This window comes from Zonotrichia albicollis, chromosome 8 (assembly GCF_047830755.1).
Source record: "Zonotrichia albicollis isolate bZonAlb1 chromosome 8, bZonAlb1.hap1, whole genome shotgun sequence".
Taxonomy (NCBI): Eukaryota; Metazoa; Chordata; class Aves; order Passeriformes; family Passerellidae; genus Zonotrichia; species Zonotrichia albicollis.
The window spans coordinates 26,932,158-26,956,581 of NC_133826.1; the positions used below are offsets into that span (position 1 = coordinate 26,932,158).

Genomic DNA, 24,424 nt, shown 5'->3' on the forward strand with positions numbered 1-24,424 from the left:
TTTTGGCTTTTGGATGTGGTTTGCTCAGACAAGGCAACTCCACCCCACCTTTCTGCACGTGTCATTGTTTGGGAAAGGAAAAAAATAATAAAAACAAGAAAAAGCAGAAAAATGTCTTGCCGAGGAGAGACCCGAGTCCAAGACAACCTCTCCCCTCGCTTGGGGCAGGGCTGAGGGAGGCTGTCCCCTCCTTTCAGCTTCTTTTCCTCCCCTCTAGGTGACGGAGACGGAGGATGGAGGCGAGGTGGGAGCTACAGCAGGAGCAAACACGGGCAGGGACAGGGCAGGTGCCGTCCCAAAGCCCCGAGGGCGGGAAGGGGGTGCGGAGGGGACCCAGCGCCCGGAGGGTTGTGTCTCCTCCGCATCCCCTCCCCGCCAGCATCCTGGGCAGCGCCCGGGAGGGCGGAGGGAAGGGAGGGCGATGCTCCGCTCGGGGTTTATTAGATTGGACATAATCATCTTTAAATAAGGGCAGCCCCCCCTCCACACCCCTCCTCGAGGTGGGGGTGGGGAGCGGAGCGCCTCGGGGCTTTCTAGATAAGGGCGACTAACGCATCCCCCGCTCCCGCAGGCAGCGCCGGGCAGCGCCGAGAGCCGCGCCGGGTCCGCCGTGCCCCGGGAGCCCCGGCCGCGGGCAGACAGGGGGTCCCCGCCGCCGTGCTCTCGCCTTCCTTCTCCTCCTCCTCTTCCTCCTCCTCCTCCTCCTCTCGCAGGAGCAGAAGGGAGGAGAGCGGTGCCGGGGAAAAGTTGGGGGCAGCGGCTGCGGCGGGGAGCGGGGGACTGTGCCCCGGCGCTGCCGCCCGCCGCCCCCCTGAACGCCCCAAACCCCCCGCGGCCCCTCGCCCCGCACCTCCCGGCCCCCAAACTTGGTTGCCCAGGAGGATGCTGCGCGGCGGAGCCCCCCTGGCCGCGCTGCTGCTGGCGGCGCTCAGCCTGGCCCGCGGGGAGCCCCCGGCCGTGCCGGGCTGCGGGATGGAGGCTCCGAGCCGCCGCGCCGCGCCCCCGCACCACCCGCACGGGCTGTACCCGCACGGGCCCGCCGCGCCCGCAGCCGCAGCCCCGCGGGGCCGCACACCGCGGGGAGCCAGGGCACGAGCAGCAGCAGAAGAGCCGGAGGGCCGGGGCCGGAGCCGGGGGGAGAGGCGGCGGGGCCGGGAGCCGCAGGTGCCGGACCCTCCCCGGGAGCGGCCGCTGCCCGCCCTGTACTTCTCGGGCGGCCGGGAGCAGCTGGCGGCGCGGGCGGAGGCGCTGCCCGCGGTCCCGCGGGAGGAGTTCACCCTGGAGCTGTGGGTGAAGGCGGAGGGCGGACAGAACAACCCGGCCATCATCGCAGGTAAAGCCCGGCAGGGAGGGATGGGCACCCGGCACCCCCCGACCCTCCGCAAACATCCGCACGGGGCACTCCCCGGCTGCCCCGCTCCGGCAGGTGACACCCCGCGCCCACACCCGCGCTGTCAGCACCGCGGGCGTGGAATATTCCTCCTTCCCTTGAGACCAAACCCTAAACCATCCCCTCCCCTCTGTTCCCACCCGCCCCGTCCTCCCAGCCCGCCCCCCTTCCCCCATCCCCCCCATCCCGCCCCGACTCCATCTGGATTTTCCGTCTCCCCTGGCCGGGAGCTGGAATGTCCCTGTGGGTGCCACGCTCCCCCCGACTCTCCTCCCTTGCCCGCAGCGCACCGGGCAGCGCCCGCCGCTCGGGGCTCGGGCGCACGGAGCGTTCCGGGGCTCCCCGGGGCGGCGGCCGCACGGTGGCAGCCAAGCCGCGCTCACCGCCCCATCCCCGCCCGGCCGCGGCCCCAGCGCCCTGCGAACCGCTGCGGGGCAGGGGGCAGCGCCAGGGGCTCGTTCGACCCATAACTGACCCTCCAAGGGATGAGCGAGTCCATGAGGAGCATCTGAGGGAGCTGGGGGGGCTCAGCCTGGAGAAAAGGAGGCTCAGGGGGCACCGTGTTGCTCTCCACAAGTACCTGGAAGGAGGGTGCAGTGGTTGTCTGTCTCTTCTCCTGAGTAACGAGTGATGGGACAAGAGGAAATTACCTTGAATGCTACCAAGAGACTTTTATACTGAATACTAAGAAAAATTTCTTCTCTGAAAGAGTTGTCATGCACTGCCTGGGAAAGTGGTGGGATCACCATGCCTGGAATTGTTAACAAATGTATAGATGTGGTGCCTAGGGGCATGGTTTGTTTGGGCTTGGTAGTGCTGGGTTAACTGTTGGACTTGACCTTAAAGGTTTTTTCCAACCTTAATGATCCTGTGACGGAGAAGCTGAGGAGACAGAGAAGACTGGCACACAGGCACAGAGCAGGGCATATGCCACCTCCTGCAGTGGTGCTTCATTCAGCTGTGCCAGGATGGGTGTTTGTGTCTGGGTACAAGCTCAGTAGGGCAGTGCAGGGATGCTGGGAAGGGCTGGGAACAGATGGCAGTGCCACAATGTCTGGGGTCCCCACAGTGCAGGCTCCTGTGCTGCCCCAGCCAAGCTGATTGGGGAATCCCTCTCTCTATCCTAACTCTCCCTTGGCTTGTGATCATCCCACTGAACCTCCCTCTGCTTTGCCTGGTCCCTTTCATTGATTAATCTCCTCAGTTGTAGGGCAATAACCACACCTGTGCTGTGCAAGAGGTAGGAGGGACGAGCTGGAGTCTGTGGCAGAGGGGAAACACAGCCCTGTACAAGGAAACCACCAAACTCCTTAGCATCCACCTCTGTCTGCCTTCCCTTTGGCATCCTGGATGCCCCCCTGTTGGCAGGCAGCACCTTGCGATGCATGGAGCACAATTCCCAGTCATCACAGCAGCAGCACAGCTGTTTGCCTCTGAAGGTCTGGCCTGCAGGTGCTGGGGTTTGAATTTCCCAGCTAGCCAGCAGAGGCTTTTTTATTACTATTTTTTACTCTTTATTTTTTAATTTCCTTCTGGAGGGTGGGACAGTTGTCAGTGCTGAAAGCACCACCCGTGAGCGCTGGCACTCACTCCTGTAATATCCCCCAGCTTCCCTGCTCCAGAGCTTGAGTCAGCCCCAGGCACCTCAGGCTGTCTGAGTCACTGCTCCCTCCCCGCTGGCTCCCTGCACTGGGCACCAAGGGGCCAGCCCAGCGCTGCTGGCATTTTGGGTGAGCAGGTGACAGAAGCAGCTGCCAGCCCTCAGCAGGTGCTGATTCTGCTTCTCATCTGCTGCTCCTGCTCTGTCAAAGGAGAGGCCGCTGAGCATGGGGTCATCCAGAGGTGTGGAGGAGCTGGAGAGGCTCCAAGTGTCCATGTGTGAGGGAAGGCAGGAGGAAAGCAGGGCACAGCTGAACTCTCCCAGCATCAGTGCCTGGGAAGTAAGGGCAGGCTAAGCAGCTCTGAGCATGGAAAGCAGGCTGTCCTGTCAGCTGCTGTGGCTGCTGCTTGGATTGAAGGCTCAGGAGTTGCTGTTTTTTCCCCTCGATGCCACATTTTGTCTCAGAGCCACCCTGAATTGTAGTGGGGATAGAATATAAGAAAGTAAAGATAGTGTAGAAAGTAATCTTACCCCTAAGGAGTTTCAGCTGGGTCAATTACCAAAGATGAGGAATAGGCCTGACTTTAACAGGCCACAGCTGTGACCAATGAGAAGAAGATGCTATAAGAGAGTGGGGTGGCTGGGTAGGAAGGGAGCTGTAGTCAGTTGGCTGCTTTGTGAAGACGAAAGAGTCAGTGCTCTGAGCAGCTGCCCATGAGACACACCAAGGAGGTGTGAAACTCTTGCGGTAAGGAGACAGCAGTATGGAATCCCTGCAATAAGATAACACTGGATGGGGTTGTTCATCCTTCTTAGTCACTCCTTCATGGGGGGATTTCTGCTGGGGTGTAACCTGCCACAGCCACTGTTAGGGAAGGAAACTGCTCCTTCTTCCTTGTCCTACTCATTTTGGGCAGCAGATAAGAGTCCTTTCATGTGATGCTGTTTCCTTTTCCACTTCTTTTGTCTCCCATCTATGCCTGCTCTGCTTCTGGTGAACCCCAAGGAATTTCCCTTTGTGCCAGGCTGAGGTTTGTTTTTACTCAGCTTGTAGGTGATGTTGTTGGGTCAGATCCTTCACCAGAGATGATCCAAAACATCTGCTGTGTCTAAATCCAGATGTCCTCTTTGAGTCCCTGAGCTGGTTCCTGCTGCATACCCTGAGGGGTGACTGTGGCTAGAGGCTCCTGGTCTTTGTCAGACCCTCTGGAGCTTTAGCACTTAATTTCCCCCAGTATCTGGGCCTCAAAGCATGACTGGAAGCTCTTCCTTGTGCTGCAAAACCCCTGGCCCCAGTGAGAGAGGCTGCTTGCAGTGTGGACTTACAAAGGGGCACACTTCATCTCTTTGTGCGCTTTTTCTCCACGACCTGCCCTGGCAGGTACCCTCCTCTTCAAATTTTTTTGCACTGTTGCCAACAACTCTTGTTTCAGCTCCCAGAGGCAATTCTCCTAAGGCACAGGTGAACAGCATAAATCAGGCTAGAGCTCCCCTTTCCTGCCTGAGGGATCAGAGGCAGAGTTGTACTTAGAGCTGCTGAGGAGATAGCTCACACTTGTACAAACAGCTTTCCCTCCTGGTGGGCTGCCTCAGGACACAATGCCAAGCTCCTTGGCAAACCCTGGGGTCCTCAAACTGCTCCCCTGATGATTTCTCATGAAGGCCTTTGAGAGATGTCCAGACCTGGTGCTACACCTTTTTTGTTACACTATTCTGCAGTGGTGGCCAGCTGTAGGACATGCTGCTCTGCCTGCAGAACCTTCACTGCTGTTGATGTGGAGATGTCATCCCTGATCATGCCTAGGATGCACTGACTTGCTGTTGTAGAGGTGGTTTTGGCCTTACTTACATCCCTTTGAGGACTTTGATGAAGTCCTTATACCTGGGTTCACTTAAATTTCTTTTGGCCAGTGTTGAACTCATCAGGCACTGCCAGCCATGGCTTGGCTCTGGCATGGGTTTGTGAGGATGATAGCTTGACACTCACCCCAAGGGCTGTTCCACCCCTGATGTTGTTCTTCCCATTTTCATCTTGGGGTTTAATCAAATTTGGGGCACTCTGAATCATTTCAAGGTGAACTGCATGAGTTTTCCCAAGAGAGAAGGTACCAAGCCCTGTTTTCTCAACCCCATGAGGACCAAAAGATGGCTTTTGAGAGCCCAAAAGTACTCTCCAGCTTTGCCTTCTCACTTCTGCAGGGCTCCTCTGCTGGCCTCCTGCTTTTTGGCTTCCCCTGGTCTCAGCTTCCCCTGGTGTTTGTGCTTCCCTTTCACAATCCACCCAAAAGCAGGAGTTGGCCCAAGCCCATCCGCCCACGGAGGCTTTGTGCGTGGCTGCCTTTGTAGTGAGCAGGGACAGGGATCCCTGCCCAGGGTGGTGACGGCCCTGGGATGGTTTAGAGGCCACCACCCAGCTCGCCCTTGCTGAAAGTGATGGATGGAGGGAGGGATGCTGCTTCCTGGGCTGCAGCAGGGCTTGGCGTGGCCTTTGCCAGCCGTGTTCATATAGGGGAAATGTGGGGTCATGGTAACCTGGCTCCAGACACATCCCCTGAGTGAGAGCCAGGAGATCCTGCTCCTCCTGGAGCTCCTGCTGCTCTATACCTCTGCTTCTCTCTACTGGCCTCTTCACAATTCTGGCAGCAGGTGGGGCATCCCCAGGCACAGGCAGGAGTGCTCATTTTGGACCACGAGGTCCTGATGCCATGAGGATGGGCAGGCAGTGTACGTGATGGGAATGGCACAGTGAGGGGCCTGCAGGAAAAGCAGGATGGAGGGTATGAAATATCGCAGCAGGGACATTAAAAAAGAGTCTCTGGGCATGGCAGCAGGTTTTGTCAGCATTGGGACGCTTTGTTGGGGTGATGAATGGGAGAGCAGGGTGCCCCAGAAGATACCACTGCTCGAAGAGTGACTTCAAGCGCATTTACCTCAGCCAATGACCTGCATGAACATCGTGGCTGTGGTGGTTTAGGAGCCCAGAGGCATTTATTTCAAGCAGCGGGTCCCTTTATCCTTGCCAGTGTTTAAGTGTCTTATGGCCACTGATTCCCAATGGCATTCTGTGCGTTCAAGCCTCTGGTTCTTTGCCGTGGGCACTCAGCAGTCTGGGGGAAAGTCAGCACAGCTCCAGGTCTTGCCCAGCCTAAAACAGGTTTGCAGCATGCTTGGGCACAGAAGGAGAGGCTATTCCTGGGAGTAGATTTGCGTTCAGGTGGCCTTAGGGGCTGAGGAGTGCACTGGCCAGGCTGGAGGCAGCACAGCCCTCTCCAACCCTCTCCTGCCAGCACTGGATGCATGACTGGGAGGGAAACTGGAGCATAAACCAGAGCTGTAAATCTGTCTGGAAGCTGTTGGGGAAGCAGTCCCTGGAGGAGCCTGTATTGCTTTGGGTTGCTGCGCTCTAATTCTTAAAAGCTTTGGCTCACAGATAAAAAGCTTAGCCTTTAATCCCATCCCGCCGGAGCACTCCTACAGAGAGCAACTCAGAAACACCTCGCTCTTCAGCCTCTCCTCCCATCCATGCTCTTCCTCCCCTCTCCATCCTGCCTCTCTGGCTCTGCCATTCTTCCTGCCTGCTCCACCTACTCATCCAAATGATCTGGAATGGGGGCTGGGGTGCCACCCCTGGCGGAGCGCCCACCGCCCAGCCTCTGCCCACCTTCATTTACCTGCTGCCGAGGACTCCAGGGCGGAGTGGCGATGCTCTCTGGTCTTTACCAGCTCTCCCCTCTCTCTCCATCCCTGTCCCCGACCTGCTGCAGGTGTCTTCAACAACTGCTCGCACTCCGCCAGCGACAAGGGCTGGGCGCTGGGTATCCGCGCCCTGCAGCTCGGCGGCAAGAAGGACGCCCGCTTCTTCTTCTCCCTCCGCACGGACCGGGCCGCCAGAGCCACCGAAGTGACCTCGCACCACCGCTACCGCCCCGAGGCGTGGACACACCTGGCCGCCAGCTACGATGGGCGCTGGATGGCCCTGTACGTGGATGGGGTGCGGGTGGGCCGCTCGGGCGGGCAGCAGGGCCCGCTGCACAGCGCCTTCATGTCCTCCTGCCACACGTTGCTGCTGGGCGGCGACGCCTGGGGCACCAGCCACACCTTCCGCGGACACCTGGCCGGGCTGGCGCTGTGGCGTGGTGCCCTGTCCCAGTCCCACCTCCAGCGTTCCTTCCTAGAGGAGGTGCCTGCGCAGGCAGCAGGGCTGGCTCTGGCCGCTGGCTTTGCCGCCCCGGAGGAATGCTGGACGCCTTTTCGGGAGGGTGCCTTTCCCCAGCAGTGGGTGCTGCTGGCCCCGCCAGCCCCTGTGCTGCGGCCGCTGGGCCCCCCGGCCTGCGGGCAGACCGCCTGCGATAACGTGGAGCTGGTGTCCCACTACAACCAGCACTGGCCGCTGCGCAGCTGGAAGGTGGCGCGGTACCGCGTGGTGAACCTGGCCGAGGACGATGGCGGGCGGCCCACGGTCAGCTGGGAGCAGATCTGGCGGCAGCACCGCGCTCTGAGCGAAGCTTTCCGGCCCTACAACATCTCGTGGCAGCTCAGCCTGCTGGAGGTGCACAACTCCTCCCTGCGCCGCCGTGCCGTGCTGCTGGGCTGCGAGCCCAGCAAGGTGGGCAACGAGCGCTGCGACCCTGAGTGCGAGCACCCCCTCACGGGCTACGACGGCGGCGACTGCCGGAGGCCCGGCCGCTGCTTCTCCTGGAAGCGCCGCGACGGCGTCTGCCACATGGAGTGCAACAACATGCTGGACGACTTCGATGACGGCGACTGCTGCGACCCGCGGGCCACCGACGTGGCCAGGACCTGCTTCGACCCGGACTCGCCCCAGCGGTAGGCGCGGGGTTCTGGGGGTGGTACATGGAGGGAGGGGATGCGCCCTGTCCCCAGCACTGCTCTGCGCCTGGCTGTGGCTTCTGACCGGTGGCTTTGGGAAGGCAGAGGGGGGTTTTTCCATGGGATGGGTGTGTTTGCCATCAAAAGGAGTAAATCTTGCGGTGTGACATGGCGCCCTTCTGTGAAACCCTGCCGGTGGGTGTTTTTCCTCCCCCCTGCCCAGGGGCATTCCCAGTGCAGAGCTGCCAGCCCCTGGTTACACACCGGTGGGAGTGTGGGCAGAGCAGCCTGTGCAAAGGATATTGCTTACCCTGATCCCCTGCACGGCAAGTAGTTGAGGAATTGCTGCCCTTTCCCACCTTCCTTGGATGTGGCTAAAGCCTGATTTCTTAATTTGTGTTCAAAATGCCTTTCTTGATTGCTGAAGTGGGAGAAGGAGGCAAGCCAGCAGTGCTTGATGCGAGGTGCAGGATTTGGAAAGGCTTATGCACACCTACCCGCAACTTTCTGAATCTTGCCCCAGGGAGTGATGCCCACAAGGAGATTCCCATGGTTGGAGGAGGACGTCTGCCTTTACTGTGTGCTGCAGGTGCAAAACACCTTGAAAATCTGCATGGACTAAAAGCCATGGAGCATCAGTATGCTGTGTTAGGGGGCCCTTGCTCTCCCAGGGGTGTTTGGAGTCAGCAGCAAGGAAGGGGATGGAGAGGAAGATCCAGTCACATGATGGGGACCCCGGGTTGTTTGGAACAGTGTCCTGGGTACAGTCAGTGACTTGCACCCATCTACTGGAGCCATGAAGCGCCACAGCCCTGTTGATGGCTTCCAGCCCTCCGGGCTCTGCTGAATGTACTTTCTGTATGGAGATGGGGAAGAGGAAAAAAAGTAATGGCTTTTCCTTTTTTTTTGTTTCATTTAAAGCCGTTTCTGTCTCAGTGTTAGAGTAAACTCATTCCCTGCTGTTGGCTCCTGGTGACAGGCAGAGGTGCAGCACAGATGGCAGCATCTGTCAAGAAAAGTTACAAGGGAAGGTTTTAGGGACACATCTGCCCTTTAATCTTCTTTCTCCTTCACTTTTCCTTCCCTGGGCTGTGGGAGCAGGTAGGCTGTGAGCCGTGAATCCCTTTTTCCCAAGTCTGCTTCTTCCCTCTGCTCCTTCCCAGGCAGGGCACAGAGGGAGGAGGGAAGCAGGCTCTGTGTTTGGGCAGTGGTGATAGAGAGGAGCAGCACTTTCCCTCCTCCCTTCCTGAGTCCCTCTCACCCATCCTTAAGTTGCCTGAGAAAACCCAGGAGGAGGATGGGGAACAGTTCTTCACCCTGTGTCCCTGCCCAAGCAACCTTCCCCAGATGTTTTCCCACCTCTGAAGGTCTCTTTGGTGACAGCCACCATTGCCACCGTGTGACCACCTGTCCCTTTGTTTCCCATGCTGTGAACCAAGTGCTTTCCTGATCATGGAGCAGATGAAAAGCCTCCACAACAACTCTCCCTCCACTTGTGGTGGCCATCAGCACCCGGCACCACTTGGCCTTGGTTTTGGCAGGGCAAAGGCTCTGTCCTTGCCTCTGTGTGCAGTTAGAGAAATGTTTTCATCCTCCGACAAGAAGGGCTCCACCTTAAATTGAAAAAGGCCAAATTTTTGCTGGTATGAATCAGGGCTTCCATTTGTCAGGATTTTCCCCTGAAAGTTGGGAAACAAAACAAAACAGAACAAAAAAAACCCCCTTGCTTCTGTGGGAAAGGAATGGGAAAATGGGAACACTAGGGAAATAACAAATCTTTTGCAATTTTCTTTCCACAGACCTCATTGGTCTGCGCAGAGAACAAGAATGATTGATTGTAGGCTAAACTCAGAAAAATGAAATCCAGTGTGCCTGGCATTTGGGAAATGAGGGGGCATGGGTTGAATCCTGCTGCCACTGAGGTCTTCTGAGCTGCTTTTGGCTGGCTCCTTCAGAGATCACAGGAAAAAGGAGTCATTGAATGGTTTGGGTGGGAAGGACTTGTGTGTGCATCCAGTTCCACCCCTCCTGTGATGGTCAGGGACACCTTTCCCTAGACCAGATTGCTCAAATCCCCGTCCAGTCTGGTGATGCTGGTGGACACCAACCCTCTCTGTGCTCATCCCTACTGAGGATGGTTTCTGAGGAAGAATAAATCTGTTTGTGGGAAAACCACTGGGAAAATGGTAGTGTGTGTTTGGGAAAAAACAAGGTGAACTTGTGCTTGCCAAAGACCATGGCCAGGTTTGTATTGTTCCCCAAAATTGGTGGGTGAACCCCAAGGCATGGAAGCAGGGGAGTTGTGTTCAGGCAGAGCTGAGTGCTGCTGTGTTTGCTGTAAGGTGTTGTACTTAAATGAGCAGGGCAGCTGGAGAACTTAGATGCAGATCTAGATGGCGAGACCAAAAATCTTAGCATCTTTTTTCATGGGTTAAATCATATCTACTTTATTTCAAGGCTTTCCCAAAGAGTGATTTGGATGTGAAAGTTTCTTACTACAGCCAAAAATAATTGAATTGAGAAAGTCAGAGTGAGAGGCTGGGCAATTTCTTAGCAGCACTGTAGACAGATTCAATATATTTTGGTGAAGGGTCTCGACACTGTGTCTTGTCCTTCACAATTGTAAGCACTCGAGCAGAAGCTTTTTCCATTTTAACACATTTCTGATTTAAAATTCCCTCTTGGGCTGCAGCTTAGAGAGAGGTAAATTAGAGGAAAAAGCTGAGGAACAGTGGTGGCTTCAGTGCTTCTTAGCTGATGAACATCTCATTATAATTCCAGGGCTACAGCTGGTGCCAGCTTATACCCTCACCCAGGGGAGGCAAGTGAGATTTGGAAAGAAATTTTTTTTTTTTTTTTTTACAAGGATATGTAGTGACAGGACAAAGGGGAATGGGTTTAAGCTGAAGGAGTCAGGTTTGGATTAGATATCAGGAGGAAATTTTTCCCTGTGAGGGTGGTGAGGCCTTGGCACAGGTTGCCCAGAAAAGCTGTGGGCAGTGTTGAAGGCCAGGTTGGATGGACCTAGGATACTGGAAAGTGTCCCTGCCTTTGGAAGGGCAGGAATGAGTTGATTTTGATTGAAGGGTTGGAATGAGTTGATCCTTGAGGTCCTTTCCAACCCACCCCATGTTCTGTGATAACTCTGGTGGCTGAGGCAGAAGCTGAGATAAGGGCTGATGCTGAAATGATATCAGTGGGCACTGGAACACATTGCTGAGTCCCTCCTGCTATGGTAGCACATGGAACAAGTCCTGCTGAGCTGTGACACAGCTGGGCCACCACCCACAGGTGAAACCCACCAGTGGGACCCTGCATTTGTGGCTGGAGGAAGACAAAAGCCAGAACGCATGTGGAGAGCTGTGTGTAGACATCCCTGCAAGGCAGCCCAACAGGAGATATGGGAAGCAAGTCACACACTTCCCATTCACCCTTGGTCCACCTTATGAGGATCAAGGGGACAGGCAACATCAGGAGAGTTACTATCATCCTTCACCCTTCACATGACTTCAAGCGTTTCTCAGGAGTTGCTGGCAGCCCAATGTCGGGGTCTGGAGTAAAATTTGCCTTAATTTTCAGCAGGCTCCCATCCTCTTGCAGAGCTTGAGTGCTGCTGTAATTGGTGCTCTTGGAAGGAAAGCAGCAACAGCTCATTAGCAGCAATTAACACTCAGCGAGGGTCCCCCTCGGGCACTTAGTCAATGAGAATCTGGTGTGTGACACAGTTAATGTGAAAAGAAAAACCGGAGGGGAGTCTGGAGAGCAAAGTGGGTAAGGGCAGAGCTGCTGGGCCTTTCATCTCGCTGCCCAAAGTAATGGCAGAAATAACCTGAGTGACAAAAGGAGGTGAAAAATGATGAGGTGTCTCCAGGCTTGGTGGCCTCTGCTGGGATGACCAAAGCTGTGATGCTAAAATGTACCTGATTAACTGGGCACTTGATGGGCTTTAATGTGAGCTCAGCTGGCCTCCCTCCTAAGGGACTGGTGCTTAATTGGGTTAAGGCTGCTTGGGAGCCTCCTGCAGTTTAAGCCTTGCCTTCAAAAGCTGATCCAGATTAACCTCCCTGAAAGTCTCTGGTGGACAACCACGAGAAAGGAGGAATCAGTCCGAGGTATCCCCAGGCACCTGAGCCTTGTCAGGAGATGTTCAGCTGAATGTCGTTGGACCTGAGAGCATAAAAGGTGTCAAATTGAGAGTAGTGAGGCAATGGGCTGTCTTGGGGCTAGAGCTGACCTCCTAGGCCTTAATCCCAGCCAGATGGTAAAACAGCATTCCAATTAGCTGCTCCCTTCCCCTTCTTCTTCCCCTGCTACAGGAAACCTTAGTACGTCTTCTTTGCTGTGAAAGAGGGCAGGAACATGGTAAATTATTGCAAAAGTTTTGCATGCAACCTCAGGCCATTGAAGCTGTTGCAGAGAACAGATTCACCTGTGTGGCAGTACCAGTCCTTGCTTTCTCTGGGTCTGGACTGAAGGCACTTGAGACAGTAATTCGTGTTTGGACTCAAGTATTTATTATTTCTTATCAGTAAAACAGTTTCACTACTGTGAGTTCAGCAGCTTTTCATTAGAAGGCACAAAATGGCCAACAATCTCTTGTTCCAAGGTCTTTTAAGACCAAACTATCCAATTAAGAACTGACACCTGGATTATTTTCCCTTTTAACCCAATAACTGATCCCAAAGAGCTGCAATGGGGACTTTTCTGCCCAATTACAAAATGCCACCCAAAACCCATGGAGAAGAAGGAAGAAGCATGAAGAAGAAACCCAGGATGCCACCCTGTGCCCTCCATCTTGCTTCCATCGACAACATGCTAAAAACCCCAAAACCTAAATTTCTCACCAAGTGATCCAGCTACACTACCCTCTATAATCTATTTCACACTTTTATGGGTTCCAGTCTATCTTGAAGTCTGGGAAACTTTCTCCATGAATGAGGGTCAAAGTCAGTGCACCCCAGAGGAGACAGAGAAGTATTCCCAGTGCCCTGGGCTTCCACTCAACTGGAGATGGTGCCTGCTGCTTGTGGTGGTTGATTGTTTGCAGGGTGGATGGCAGAGGGTGTTTTCAGTGATTTTTCCCTGCCTGTAGAGTGGCAGAGACTGTGTTGGTCCCATGAGGAATGCATGGCAAGGAGGTTCCCTGCTCAGAACCTGAGCTCTGGCTGCTTTTGAGCTCCCTCTGGCACCTCTTGGAGTCCTACTGGCATGGGCCCAAATATTGTCCTGCTGTATCCAAAGAGCCTCGGGTGCTGGGCTTGGGGCTTTAAAGTGGTGAGGAGGGAGTGCTATGGAAGCACCAAAAGTGGCAGTGATGGGTTCACTGGCTTCTGAGCTTGCTGCTTCTGATCTCTAGTGTACTTGCTGGGACTGTGGGAGTACAGTAGTAAACAGGATTCTTTGCTGCAGACTGACGGTTTGTTGGTGGATGCTTTAAAGTTTTGTGACTGCTTGGATTTGAGCTTTTTGGAAACTGGTCCTTTCCTTGTAGGACAGTCCTTTCTCTCTGAGCTTTCCTATGGATTAACAGTTTTAAAACCTGGCAAAGAGAGGAGGGAATGTTTTTGGTAGAGCCCATTATATCAGGTGGGCAGGATGTCTCCCAAATCCCTTTCTTGTGATGGGATTTGGAGGCTACACCCACGTGAAGGTGCCTCAGCCTACCCAGAACCCTGGCTTGGGGGTGAAGACCTTCTTGGGGCTTTTGACCTTCTCAAAATGTTGGTTAGTATGGATATAGATTTTCTCTGATTGGAGAGTATTTGGGATGTTACCACTGCTTAGTTGCAGGAGCCCAGCAGTGGGATTTTGCTGCCAAGAGAGAGGATTTGGGATGGTGGGAGCCTGCATTGCTGTGCAGAGGAGGGGGTGGTGGGGCTCTAGCATGGAGACCCCCTCTAAGGGAGGCACACCAGGGTCTGACTCAGCCCATCCAACAGCTGGAGGGCAGAGGGATGGCAGAAATTACCTCTTTCCAGAGGGAAATAACTGTGTACTAAGGTGCTGCCATCCAAGGGCCTGTGCAGGCTCTGGGGAGCACTTTCCAAAGGCAGAGCGCTTTATGTGATACCCTCTGGTGGGGCCAGAGCTCTGCTGTGTTACCCTGTGGGGCTGGAAGAGCAGCACGAGAGTAGAGGTGTTTAGCTACAAGGGGAGGTTCCCAGTCCCATCTTGATGTGCACAAATCTTCCCTGGTTTTTTTTGGGGTGTTAAATCTGGAAATAAAATCACAGTAATGCACTTTTTTTCTTGCCAAGGTAGAAAGCTTGGGGTTAATTCCCAACAAGCCTCTGTGGGAGGATGAGTTTCACTCACTGCCAGCCTTCCTGTGAGCATGGAGCTGCCAGGCAGCGAGTTCTTGGAGGAACCTGCTCGGTTCCCCGGGGGTGAGCACATCTCTGTGGGAGAGGGAGAACATGATCTGCGTGTGAGCGAGGGCACAGACCCCTGCGCCGTGGCTGTGGGCAGCCCGGGTGCTTTTGGGGAAAACATCTGTCCCAGATGTGAGCCATTGTTCTCGCAAACCCCGCCGACTCGGGGGCTCACTCGAGGGGGGCCGATTGTGTTGGGATGGCAATTGTGAAGGAACAGCGTGTGTCCCACGGCTGGGAGGGGTCACTCTTTGTTAGGCCTCCCCAGGGCTCCTCCTCATGCTGCTATGCCCTTGCCCGTGGGTGGGGGACACCAGCGAGGCCCTGGCCAGGCCCCTGAGACCCCGGGAGCCGGGGTGGCAGGAGCTTGGCAGCCATGGGCAGGGACACCCGGCGCTGACAGGACTCTGGGATGGTTCCATCTGCCCCGGGCTGGCAGCCTCAGCCCGGCCAGGGGAGTCATACTGCTCTCGGTATAACACACTGCGCTTGGTTTGCCTTGGCCCAGCCACCACTGTTATTTAGGGAATCAAATTGCCCCTTTCCAGAGGGCAGTGGGGTGAGTCCAGCACCACCCAAACCAACTGAGATGGTGTGAAGCACAGGGCTTGCTGTGGAGGCTTGAAGATGGATGAGGATGCTGAATGTTTGTGACTGTTGCCTCTCGAGGGCTGTGCTGGGGATGAGAGGCAGCCTTGGTTTTATTTTTTTTGCTGTTAGTGTATGATTGTTACACTACAGAATTTCCCCAACAAATTATCTCATGTCCTTTTTATATCTGTGAGGAAGGCATTTTTAGAATACTGGCTTGTGCACTTTCTGCTCTGGCTGGGACACTCAGTTGCCTGGATCTAAAAAAAGTTGGAGGCTTGGGACTTGGTTTTACCCTTAAAAAAATGCATATAAAAAGCAAGTTGGAGATGTTTTGCTTGAACAGATTTCTTTTCATCTGTCTCAATCCCTTTCCTTACCAATATCATGGTTATAAGTTTTTGTCCTTCAGTGAGAAGTTTAGGGTGAATGTTTTGGATCTTGGACATTGCCATCATGGTGAAGAGTGCACGAGGAGGGGCTCATTGACCACAGGGCTGTGTGGTTCCTCTTGAGCAGTTAGCTTAATGCCCTGGGAGCATCAACCTTGCTCAGCAAATTGATCCACTGCCTGCCTGTTACAGCATCCTTATCCTGCCAGTGCCCAGGAATCTGAACAGAAGTTACATACCAGGGGCTGGAAGTGTGGCACCCTGATCTTCTGCCACCCTTTTATTGCCTGTGCTGCCCTGCTGGTGGATGGGGATGCCCATTGCAGCTGGCTGTAGGCTTTTCTGGCACCAGCAGAAATCCTTGCAGTGTTTGTGGTGCCTTTTCTGCTGCCCTGTGTGTCAGTTTGAGGCTGGATGAAGAAGAGAGACTATTTTTGTTTGGTTTTTTTTTTCCCTCCTTGTCACTTTGGCTGTTTCTGGAGATGGCCTCAAGCTCAGGGTTCTGCCTTTTGCATCCATGCAGAAACCTCTTTGTGGTCTGGTCCCTCTTTGCCAGCCATTCTTTCTGTCAGGAGGTGACCAAGCTGCCTCCTGATACACCTCAGTCACCTATGTTCAAAAACCATAAGGCCTCCCTAAGCCAGGAACATTGTTGTAAGCAAAAAGTAACATAACTGATTTACAGATCTGTTCTTGTAGCTTAGGTGGGACAAGGCTGCTCTGTGCAACCTTAGGGAAAAAGACCTGTAAAACTTTGTTGTGGCCTGGGGTGTTTTTCCTCATTTTGCTTAGAAACAAACAATCCAGACAGAAAGGGAACCATCTCTGACTTTGTTTGGCTTGGAACAGGCTCTAGAATAACTTGCCACCGTTGAGTTCTGCCTCCCAAAACCACACAGGGCTGCAAACATATTTCTCCATTTCCCCTGCTGCTTCTTGCTTGCCCTCTCTCCCACACACTGTGTGACCCCAGCCAGCACTGGCCTTGCCAAAGGAAGGTGAGTGCTCACCCTGTGCTGAGGATAGCAAGTTCTCCCAGGCTGCTGGTGGGTGCTGGAGCTGGGATGCTGCCTCAGCTGGCTTTGGAGGCAAGGCTGGACTCCCCTCCTTCCATGAGCTGCTGCTTCACTGCCTTTCTCCCAGGCAGAGCTCTTTTTCATCCCCTCCATGGTTCCAAACTGCAGCTTTAACTCATTCTTTTCAATTTTTTTTACTAACTCCCTGCAACTGCAGCTCTTTCCATGTTGTCAAGGATCATGTCTCAGAGAAGCTGTGGCTGCCCCATCCCTGGACGTGTTAAAGGCCTGGCTGGACAGGGTTTGGAGCAACCTGGTCTAATGCAAAGCATCATTGCCAATGGCAGAGGGGTGGAATGAGATGGTCTTTCAGGTCATTTCCAACCTAAACCAACCCATGGGACTTGAACATGAAAGTGGGAGATGCATTACTGGGGTGGAAGCAGGTGAGGAGCTGGAGTATTTGTCTCCTTTGCTTATTCCACTGATGAGGACAACAGAAGAGGCAACAGTCTGTGGCTCTGAACTCTCTAATTGTATTTTTGAAGGAGAAGGTTAGAGGGATCAGGAGAACAGATGCCCCTTTGAAATTTGGGAATTTTCAGGTTCTTGGATTTTTTTCTGCTTTTTTCTAAGGGATCTTGCCATGACACTCACCCAGCCCTGCTGTACTGCCCACATGTCCATCCTTGAATCTCCTCTTTGTGGTTGCTGAACCCACAGTTTGGTTTCAAAGAGCTAAAAATCTTGGGCCTCTGTGTTTCTGCAGCCTCACAAAAAAAGGCAGCCAGGAAGGAACTGCTTCAGTGGTGGGAAAAATGAAGAAGAACTGCAGCCTTGTGCTTGGTAGACCATGGAGAGCTTTTGGGGGTGATAACCCTTAATACATGCCCTAGTTGGAGCAGGGGGCCTTCAGTCAGTGGAATAAATATCAGGGTTTAGTCTGTCCATTGCTTCTTAGCAATTAGTGCATTCCTTTGGAGTTTGCTCCTGTTGATGTCTTTGATATGTGTCAACCCCAGACAAACCAAGATTTCTGCCTGGGAATTTGCCTGAAGGAGCCTGTAGGTTGAGTTTAAACCCAAGAGTCTGAGGCACACATGTCTTCTGAGCTCCCAAGGAGTTGCCCTGTGAGCAATGGGTGCATCATCCGTGAGAGATGGTCCGTGCATGCTCCGCTCCCACCGTGGAAGCATCTGGGAGCCCGGCTGTTCTGAGAGCTCTGCATCATTGCCTGGTCTAATGAAAGACATCCCCAGACCCTCCTGGGGCTCAGATGGGCCATGTGCTTCAGGATGATCTCAGCCATGAGGAAATGGTGAGCCTCTCCGAGGAAGAGATGGCCGTGATTCACTCGGATAGAAATAGAAAAGCCAAGCACGCAAATGGAGACTCCCTATTGACCAGGTTCCTGCCATTTAAATGGGTTTTTACTACCTATTCCAGTATTCATTTGAAAATCACACACATTTACTCATACACACGACAATCAGATTGTTTTTAAGCCATTAAGGCCCATTGGGTCAATAACCAGTGTTTTCAAAAATCTATTAAATTCCCATTTCCGTGGAAATAGAGCTTTTACAATTGATCATGGCTACTGACTCCCATTAAAATAAACCCTAAATGCTATCAACTCCCCCAAGATGTAGAGCACTAAAAGACAGTTTGCCAGGCCAAATTTATCCCAGGGGAAAGTTGATGGCCCATTATGCTTAAGCAACATGAGAATTGTCATATAAGTCAGGAAGTTTATGGGACTTGCATGGATTTGTCTTCCCTGAGGGGTGAAAAGGAAGGTTCATGGGTTGAATCAGTAGTGCTAACATAAGCTCAAAGCCAGACTCCTGTAGGAGATTTTTGGGATCATTTAGCCTATTTTGAATTAAATTTCAAGTGTGTGTCGAGTTTGGTTGTTTGGCAGAAACAAATGATGCTTTAGGGCTGAAGTGCTGTAAGAAATGCTAGATTTGTGGACCAAGTGGTGGCACAGGGTTTCCTATGTTGCTTAACACTGCCCAGCAGAGGTGCTCCAGCCCTCTGATCACCTCTGTGGCCTCCTCTGGGCTCACCCTGATGTGTCTGTTTTCCTTATCCTGGTAGCTCCAAATGCTGCAGCTCCGGACCACTGCAGGTGGGGTCTCACAAGAGCAGAGCAGAGAGGAATGGGCAGTGGTTTCCAGGACATGCACCAAGGCTGGGGGAAGAGCAGTGCAGAAGGAAGGGGTCCCACATCTTGGCTGGGCAGAGAAGCATGGGGAGCTTTGTGCCCCAGCTGTCCTTTCAGATTAGGGCTGTGCTGCTTGGCCTCTCTGGCAGCAGCAGCTCTCGGGCCGCAGGCTCGCCGCCGGCGTCAGCCCGAAGCTGCCGTGCCCCTTGGAGGAGAGGTCAGGCAGTCCCTGCAGAGCCAGAGGCCAGGCTTCCCTTGTTTGTCTCCCTTCATGCCTCCTTCAATCAGCTTCATTCTGCTCCCTCCCACAGCCCTGGATTTCTCTGCTGTGTGTGCCTGGCCCAGCACTCCTCTTCCTCCTGCTGCTGTCTCCCCAAGACCTCTCTTGTTGGGGATGATGTCTGTGCTATGGGGCCATGTCTTGATGCTTCCATGAGGCCTCTCATGGAAAAGACACCCCTTCCCCTCCAGCAGTGTGGTGGTGTTGGATGGTATTTGTGAGTGGAGGAGTCAGTGGAGTGAATTGGTCTTTTCTTCTATAAGAGAGTTTAATTTGAGGCAGGTGGAGAAGAGCCTATGGGTTCCTGTTCCTGGATGAACTGCAGACAGTCATCCCTAGAACAAGTGTTGTGGAACTTTCTTTTACAGTGGGTTCTATGTCAGGCAGAGAAACCACTTGGGGTTATTGGTTATTGGGGTTATTGGTGGCTGGCCTTGGGGCTTTTTGCAGGACAGGACTGACTCCTCCAGGAGCTCAGGAGAGGATGACTACAGGTCTATCAAATAGCCACAACCATCAGCTTTTTGGTTTTGGGCTGTTTTTTTTTTTTTTTTGGAAACTGGAAAGCAACTTGAACAAAATGCTGTCTGAGTCCCAGTGGGTATGTCTCAAAAACCTTGTTTCCTCCAAAGGTGTGCTAGGGCTGGTGGTAGCTCAGTACTATCTGGGAAGCCTACACAGACACATGGAGATGTGCTGGGATTCCCAGCACAGCCATCCCCAGAAGCCCTTGGACAGGCTGTGGTGCCCATTATGTGCATGGCAGCAAAGCAGCTGAGTGAGGCAGTGAGCCAGCCCTGCCCTCAGGCCACAAATATCACAAACCCAGTGTTTTTCTGTGATCCAAGCATTTGATGCACGTGTGCACCCTGTTGGCACTGGTGTCCTGAGGGTGCCCACTATGGTGTGAGAGCACAGCTGGGGGTTAACATCTCCTGAGGCTTATTCTCATGTATTCAGCACTCATCCTCAGTTCAGACCCTAAAACATGAGTACCAACATACAACCAGCCTTAAAACTGATCTCTGCCCTCTTGCCCTGCATGTAAGCTGTCAACAGAGCTATAACAAGATCCAGAGAGGAAAGCAGCATGTGGCAGAAAAGCAAACAGTCTCTGGGCAGGCTGGTAAGGAGGCATTAACACAGCTTTCCTCTAAACCAGGTGTCCTGCTCTGATGCCAGAGGCAAAGACAACCCCTTGATGCCTGACTGTGGCTTTGCTCTGTGTTAAGGAGACCTTTGTATGGAAGTCAGCTGTGATGATTGTGGGAGTCCTGTCAAATGCCTCTGAGTCAGGACCAGAGGAGCTGTCTCCAAGGGGCATATTACAGTAGGGATCTGCTATTGACCTCCAAACCAAGATGATAAGGCCAGCAAAGCAATATTTGAGTAATTTAAGCTCTGAGTCATCACAACTTTGTTCTTCTGGGTGACTTCAATTTCCCAGATATCTGTTGGTGGAATGATACAGCAGCTCACAGATCATCCGTAAGTTTCCTGGAACGTGCAGGGGACTGCTCCTCACATGAGTGTTGGATGTGCCAGCCAGGAATGAGGCACTGCTGGACTTGCTACTCACAAACCAATCATACCTGGCCTGTAAGAGCTTGGCTAGTGGTAGTCTTGCCTGCAGTGATCACAATATTGTGAATTTTGGATTCTGCTGCAGTGCTGGTGGCTAGTGCTAAGACAAAGGTTTCAGATTTTTGAAGAGTAAATTGCAGCTGGCTCAAAGCTCAGTTGGGAGGGATTCACTTACATACAGGCTAAAGGAGTGAGTGCTGGGACTTTTCAAGAGCACTCTTCTAGAACCACAAAAACAGTCCATCCCCTTTAAAGGTGAGAGAACCAGGTGGGAACAGGACTTTAGAGAGAGGACAACCCAATGAAACAAGTGTTTCCTTGTGGTCTTTGTTCACCTTCTCAGACATCTCTGCAAGTCCCCTGTCAGCTGTTTTCCAGTCCTTCTGGATCCAAGGTGGCATTTCCCCTGCAAGTGTATTACATCCACTGAGTTTTAGCTATGAATATTTGTATTGCTGAACTCTTCCCTTTTGCTTTTTGCCTCCTGCTCTATATTCCTACATATTCCTATATCCCATGCTTTTGGAGTTGGGACTTGCCACCTCCCCAGTGGTCTGTCATCCACCCAGTCCCACTGACACTTCAGCCCCCAACCAACTGCTGCCACCTTTGGTTTTTTGGCTTTTTTTGTCTTTGTCTTGAGCTCTGCTCCACTACCATGTAGTTAAACTTGGAATAAAGATGGAGACCATACCGTACTTTTGTCCAGGGATGCATCTCAATTACACTGAGCTTCAGCTCCTCAGCACATCTGCTTCTTCCTTCTTTTGCCCTTATTTCTAAAAGGATCTTTAACTCTTTGTTTTCACGGGAGTCAGCTTCATTTCAGGGAATTCCATTTCCCTGGCAGCTATGATGCAGCAGTGTCTGCTGGTCAGTCCTGGTTTTCAATTCTTCATTCAAGACCTGTGTTCATCCCTCCATTTAAGTTGATCTGAATCCACTCATTACAAGTTAAGGCCAAGTTTTCTCTCATCTACTCTTTCATAATTTGTGCACTGCTTACCAAAACCAGGTCTAAAATAGCATTGCCTTTGGCTGATTCAGTGATGATTTAGTGAACAACCTTTTAGCCAACACTTCCAGGAATATCTGGGCCATGCCATTGTTAGCAGCACTTATTTTTCAGCCTATCTCAGGGCAAAATGCCCTGCAGGCTTTCTGGTCTAACACTGATGTTAATGTATTTCTTTCCCAAATCTGACCTCAAGGAGTTGTGTACTGCCCTCTGATGTAACAGAGCTGTGTGCTAGCAATCTGCAGCCCTCTAGCTCCCTGTCCCTGTAAATCTCTTGTGGAAGGGTCACAGCCTTGAACTGCAACGTGTCTTTTTGATCCCATCTGCAGCTTTTGCCAGTGCAGCTCTCTGACCCTTCAGCATCTCCTACTGCCTCAGTCCCATGCTCACACATGGAGATTGAGAGTTATCTCTGAAACCAACAGCAATGGCTCATACGTGAGGGAGCCTCCTGATCCTGAAGGATTCTGTTTTGCCTTCCCACCCTCTTTGGCATCTACTCAGCCACCTATGCAAAATTTAAACTGTCCTGCCAGTGATGGCAGCTCTTCTCCTTGTGCTGCCAGTGCCTCAGAGGTGGATTTTTCCAGGCATGTCCAAGAACTGTGTGATATCCTCATCCCTTGTGGACTCAAATGCTCTTTGGCTGGAGTCCAGCACCCAGTGAAGTTGATGAAAGGCTCCTGAGCACTACAGAGGGTATTATTCCAGCAGTGTTGTGCTTCCCGTGATCCCAGGGGAATGTCTGGCTCTTTCTCAGCCTTCCCTTCCCATCTTGCATGTGTTTTGTATCTGGCTGTGTTACCAAAGCCTGTCCAGATGAGAGTCATTTGGATGTTACTGCCTTGTCAAGTTGTCATGATGCTGGCAGAGAATGTTTGTGGCGTACCAGCAGCGTGCTGGACTGGAGTCAGAGCTCCCAGACATGGTCATGGGGATGCAAATAGTCTCAGTAAGTACAGAAGGACTCAAAAACACAGCATCCCCCCGGCTGTGTTCATGCCAGAACTGTTGGGGCAGGTAAAAGTGTGCCTCACCCGGAGTGTGAGGCAGCTGCAGTTGTGAGAATGGCCATCAGCCTTGTCTGGAAGCAGAGCAGGTAACTCATCTGGGCTCATCCTCTGTGCCAGGGCCACACTGTGTTTGTGCTGTGGTGGTGGGCTTTGTCTGCCTGTGGCAGGCAGCAAGGGAGGCAAGGCTGAGGTGTGATGACAACAGGGATGAGGGTTCCCAGATCCTAGCAAGGAAGATTCATTTATGCAAGCAGAGAGTCCAAGTGTGGAGCTCCACCTATTTGGACCCCCTGCTGAAGATCCACCATGAGGAGGAGTCCTTTGGTGGGCCAAAATGGAAGATATCCACTTTGGCTCACCACCTAGAGAAGCATCTCCCTTCACAGATGAATTTAGAGAGTCTGCTCTCCCAAAATGTTCACACCATTTGGGTCAGCACCTGTCTTCATGGACTGAGCTGTGGTTCAGAGACAAGGTTGCTCTGTTTGTCATTAACCTTTGCAGCCTTGGAGAAATGTTTTACCCACATATTGAAAATTTTATTGGCAGACTGGTGCTCGTTTCTGGGAAGTCTGAGGGATTCCTCATTTGTCAAGCAGAGGTTTGGGGGGAAAGGGAGCCCCTCTGCTTGCAGGAAGTAGGAAGAGGAATTTCCTTGCAGTGATTGAAAAACATGAAAGCAGAGCCAGGAATCCCCTGTGACTTCTTTAGGCTGTATGGTTAGCTGGAGCTGGCTGGGTCTCAAGTATTTTCCAGTTGTCCATGGAGGGCACTTGGACAGCTTCCACCCAACCCCACTCCCACATCCCCTCTGAAAGGTCTACAGGGAAAAGACTCCTATTTTTGAATTGCAGTGGAATTCCTGTGGCATTACATGCTGCACCCTTTGTGGTACCCAGAGAATTCAGTTTGATTTATGGTACTGCAGGGGGTATGTGCTGGCCTTGCTTTTCTTTTGGAGGTGCCATCTTTTGTGTCCTGCTCATCATGGCCACTGTGCCCCCAAGGCTTCCTGTTATGGTGTAGCTGTCACTAAAATGTGCCACTCTTGCCCTTCTTCTCCCACGTTAGGCTTGTTTTACAGCTTGACTGTGTTTTGTGCTGGCAGATCCTCTTATCTCTTCCACTTCCCCACCAGCAATGGCCCTGCTGTTGCTCCCAGAAATTTGTGCTGGAAAAGCTGCAACATCTCTGTCTCTCCTGGGTATATCAAGTCTTCTCCTTTGACTGAGCCAGCTCAGACCCTGACTTACAACCAGGTTAGGAAGGTGTTGTTTCCCCTGTGGTCAGGACAAAAGTTTCCAGGAAAGCATGAGAAAACAATGTGACTTCTCCAGGGGGGTCTGGGATCACGGGTGGAGTGTGATTTTTCAACTGCTCAGAAAGGGAGCTTTGGTTCTTTAGACTTTAATAAGGTAAGGTCTAGTGCAGTAAGAGTTTACCATGCAAATCTACTTTCATCTGATGACTTTTTCCCCTTGATATGAAGGGGTGACACAGGGAAGATGGAGCAGGACTCCAAGAAGACACTTGTCGGGAAGCAATGGACATAATTGGGAATGTAAGAAATTTGGATTAGACATTAGAAATTATTTTTAACTTGAGGATGCTTGAACACTAGAATAAGTTGCCCAGAAAGTTTGGAAAATCTCTGTCCTTGAGGCTGTTGAGGCCCCAGATGACCTTGAACAATGCAATCTAATTAGATTAGTTTTGAGCAGGGGGATCAGAATGACCTGTGGAGATCCTCTCAGTCTGCAGTGGAGTCTCTGATTCTGGTGTTCTGTGGTGACAGTCACTAAAGCTGCTCCATCTTCTTTTCCTTTTTCCAGCAGCAAGAAGCACCACAGGATGACAGCCCCTCATACAAGTAAAACAGGATGCAGTGTGGTGCCTTAGTGTCAGGCCATCAAACAGTGCCATTCAGCAGAACTCTGAGCCAGTATCACCTGTTGTAAGGGAATCCACCATTTCTGGGCTCACCCCTTCAAATACCATCATTTTGGATGGTGTTCACTCCCATTCTCATATCTAATGATGTCATTCCATGGCCTTCCCATCCCTAATCTTTCTCTACTGTTGCACATACTCTTCTTGCAAGCTTCACTCTTCCAGGGCTGCAAGTGCTCCCGCAGCTCCAGGGGGCATCACCACACAGCTGTCTTGGAT

The 24,424-nt window shown here is 52.6% G+C and overlaps 1 protein-coding gene across 3 annotated transcripts in view; it reads left to right on the forward strand.

Annotated features, from left to right (window-relative positions):
* The first annotated feature begins 251 nt into the window (after positions 1-251).
* Positions 252-24,424, forward strand: part of PAPPA2 (pappalysin 2) — an 89,063-nt gene continuing 64,890 nt past the window's right edge. For 2 of the 3 annotated variants that reach the window (XM_074546334.1, XM_074546337.1), the window contains exons 1-2: positions 252-1,333; positions 6,755-7,817. In XM_074546334.1, the coding sequence (XP_074402435.1) occupies positions 883-1,333; positions 6,755-7,817 (1,514 nt within the window). In that variant the 5' untranslated portion in view covers positions 252-882. The remainder of the gene's footprint in view (positions 1,334-6,754; positions 7,818-24,424) is intronic. The other variant, XM_074546336.1, reaches the window with a different exon arrangement.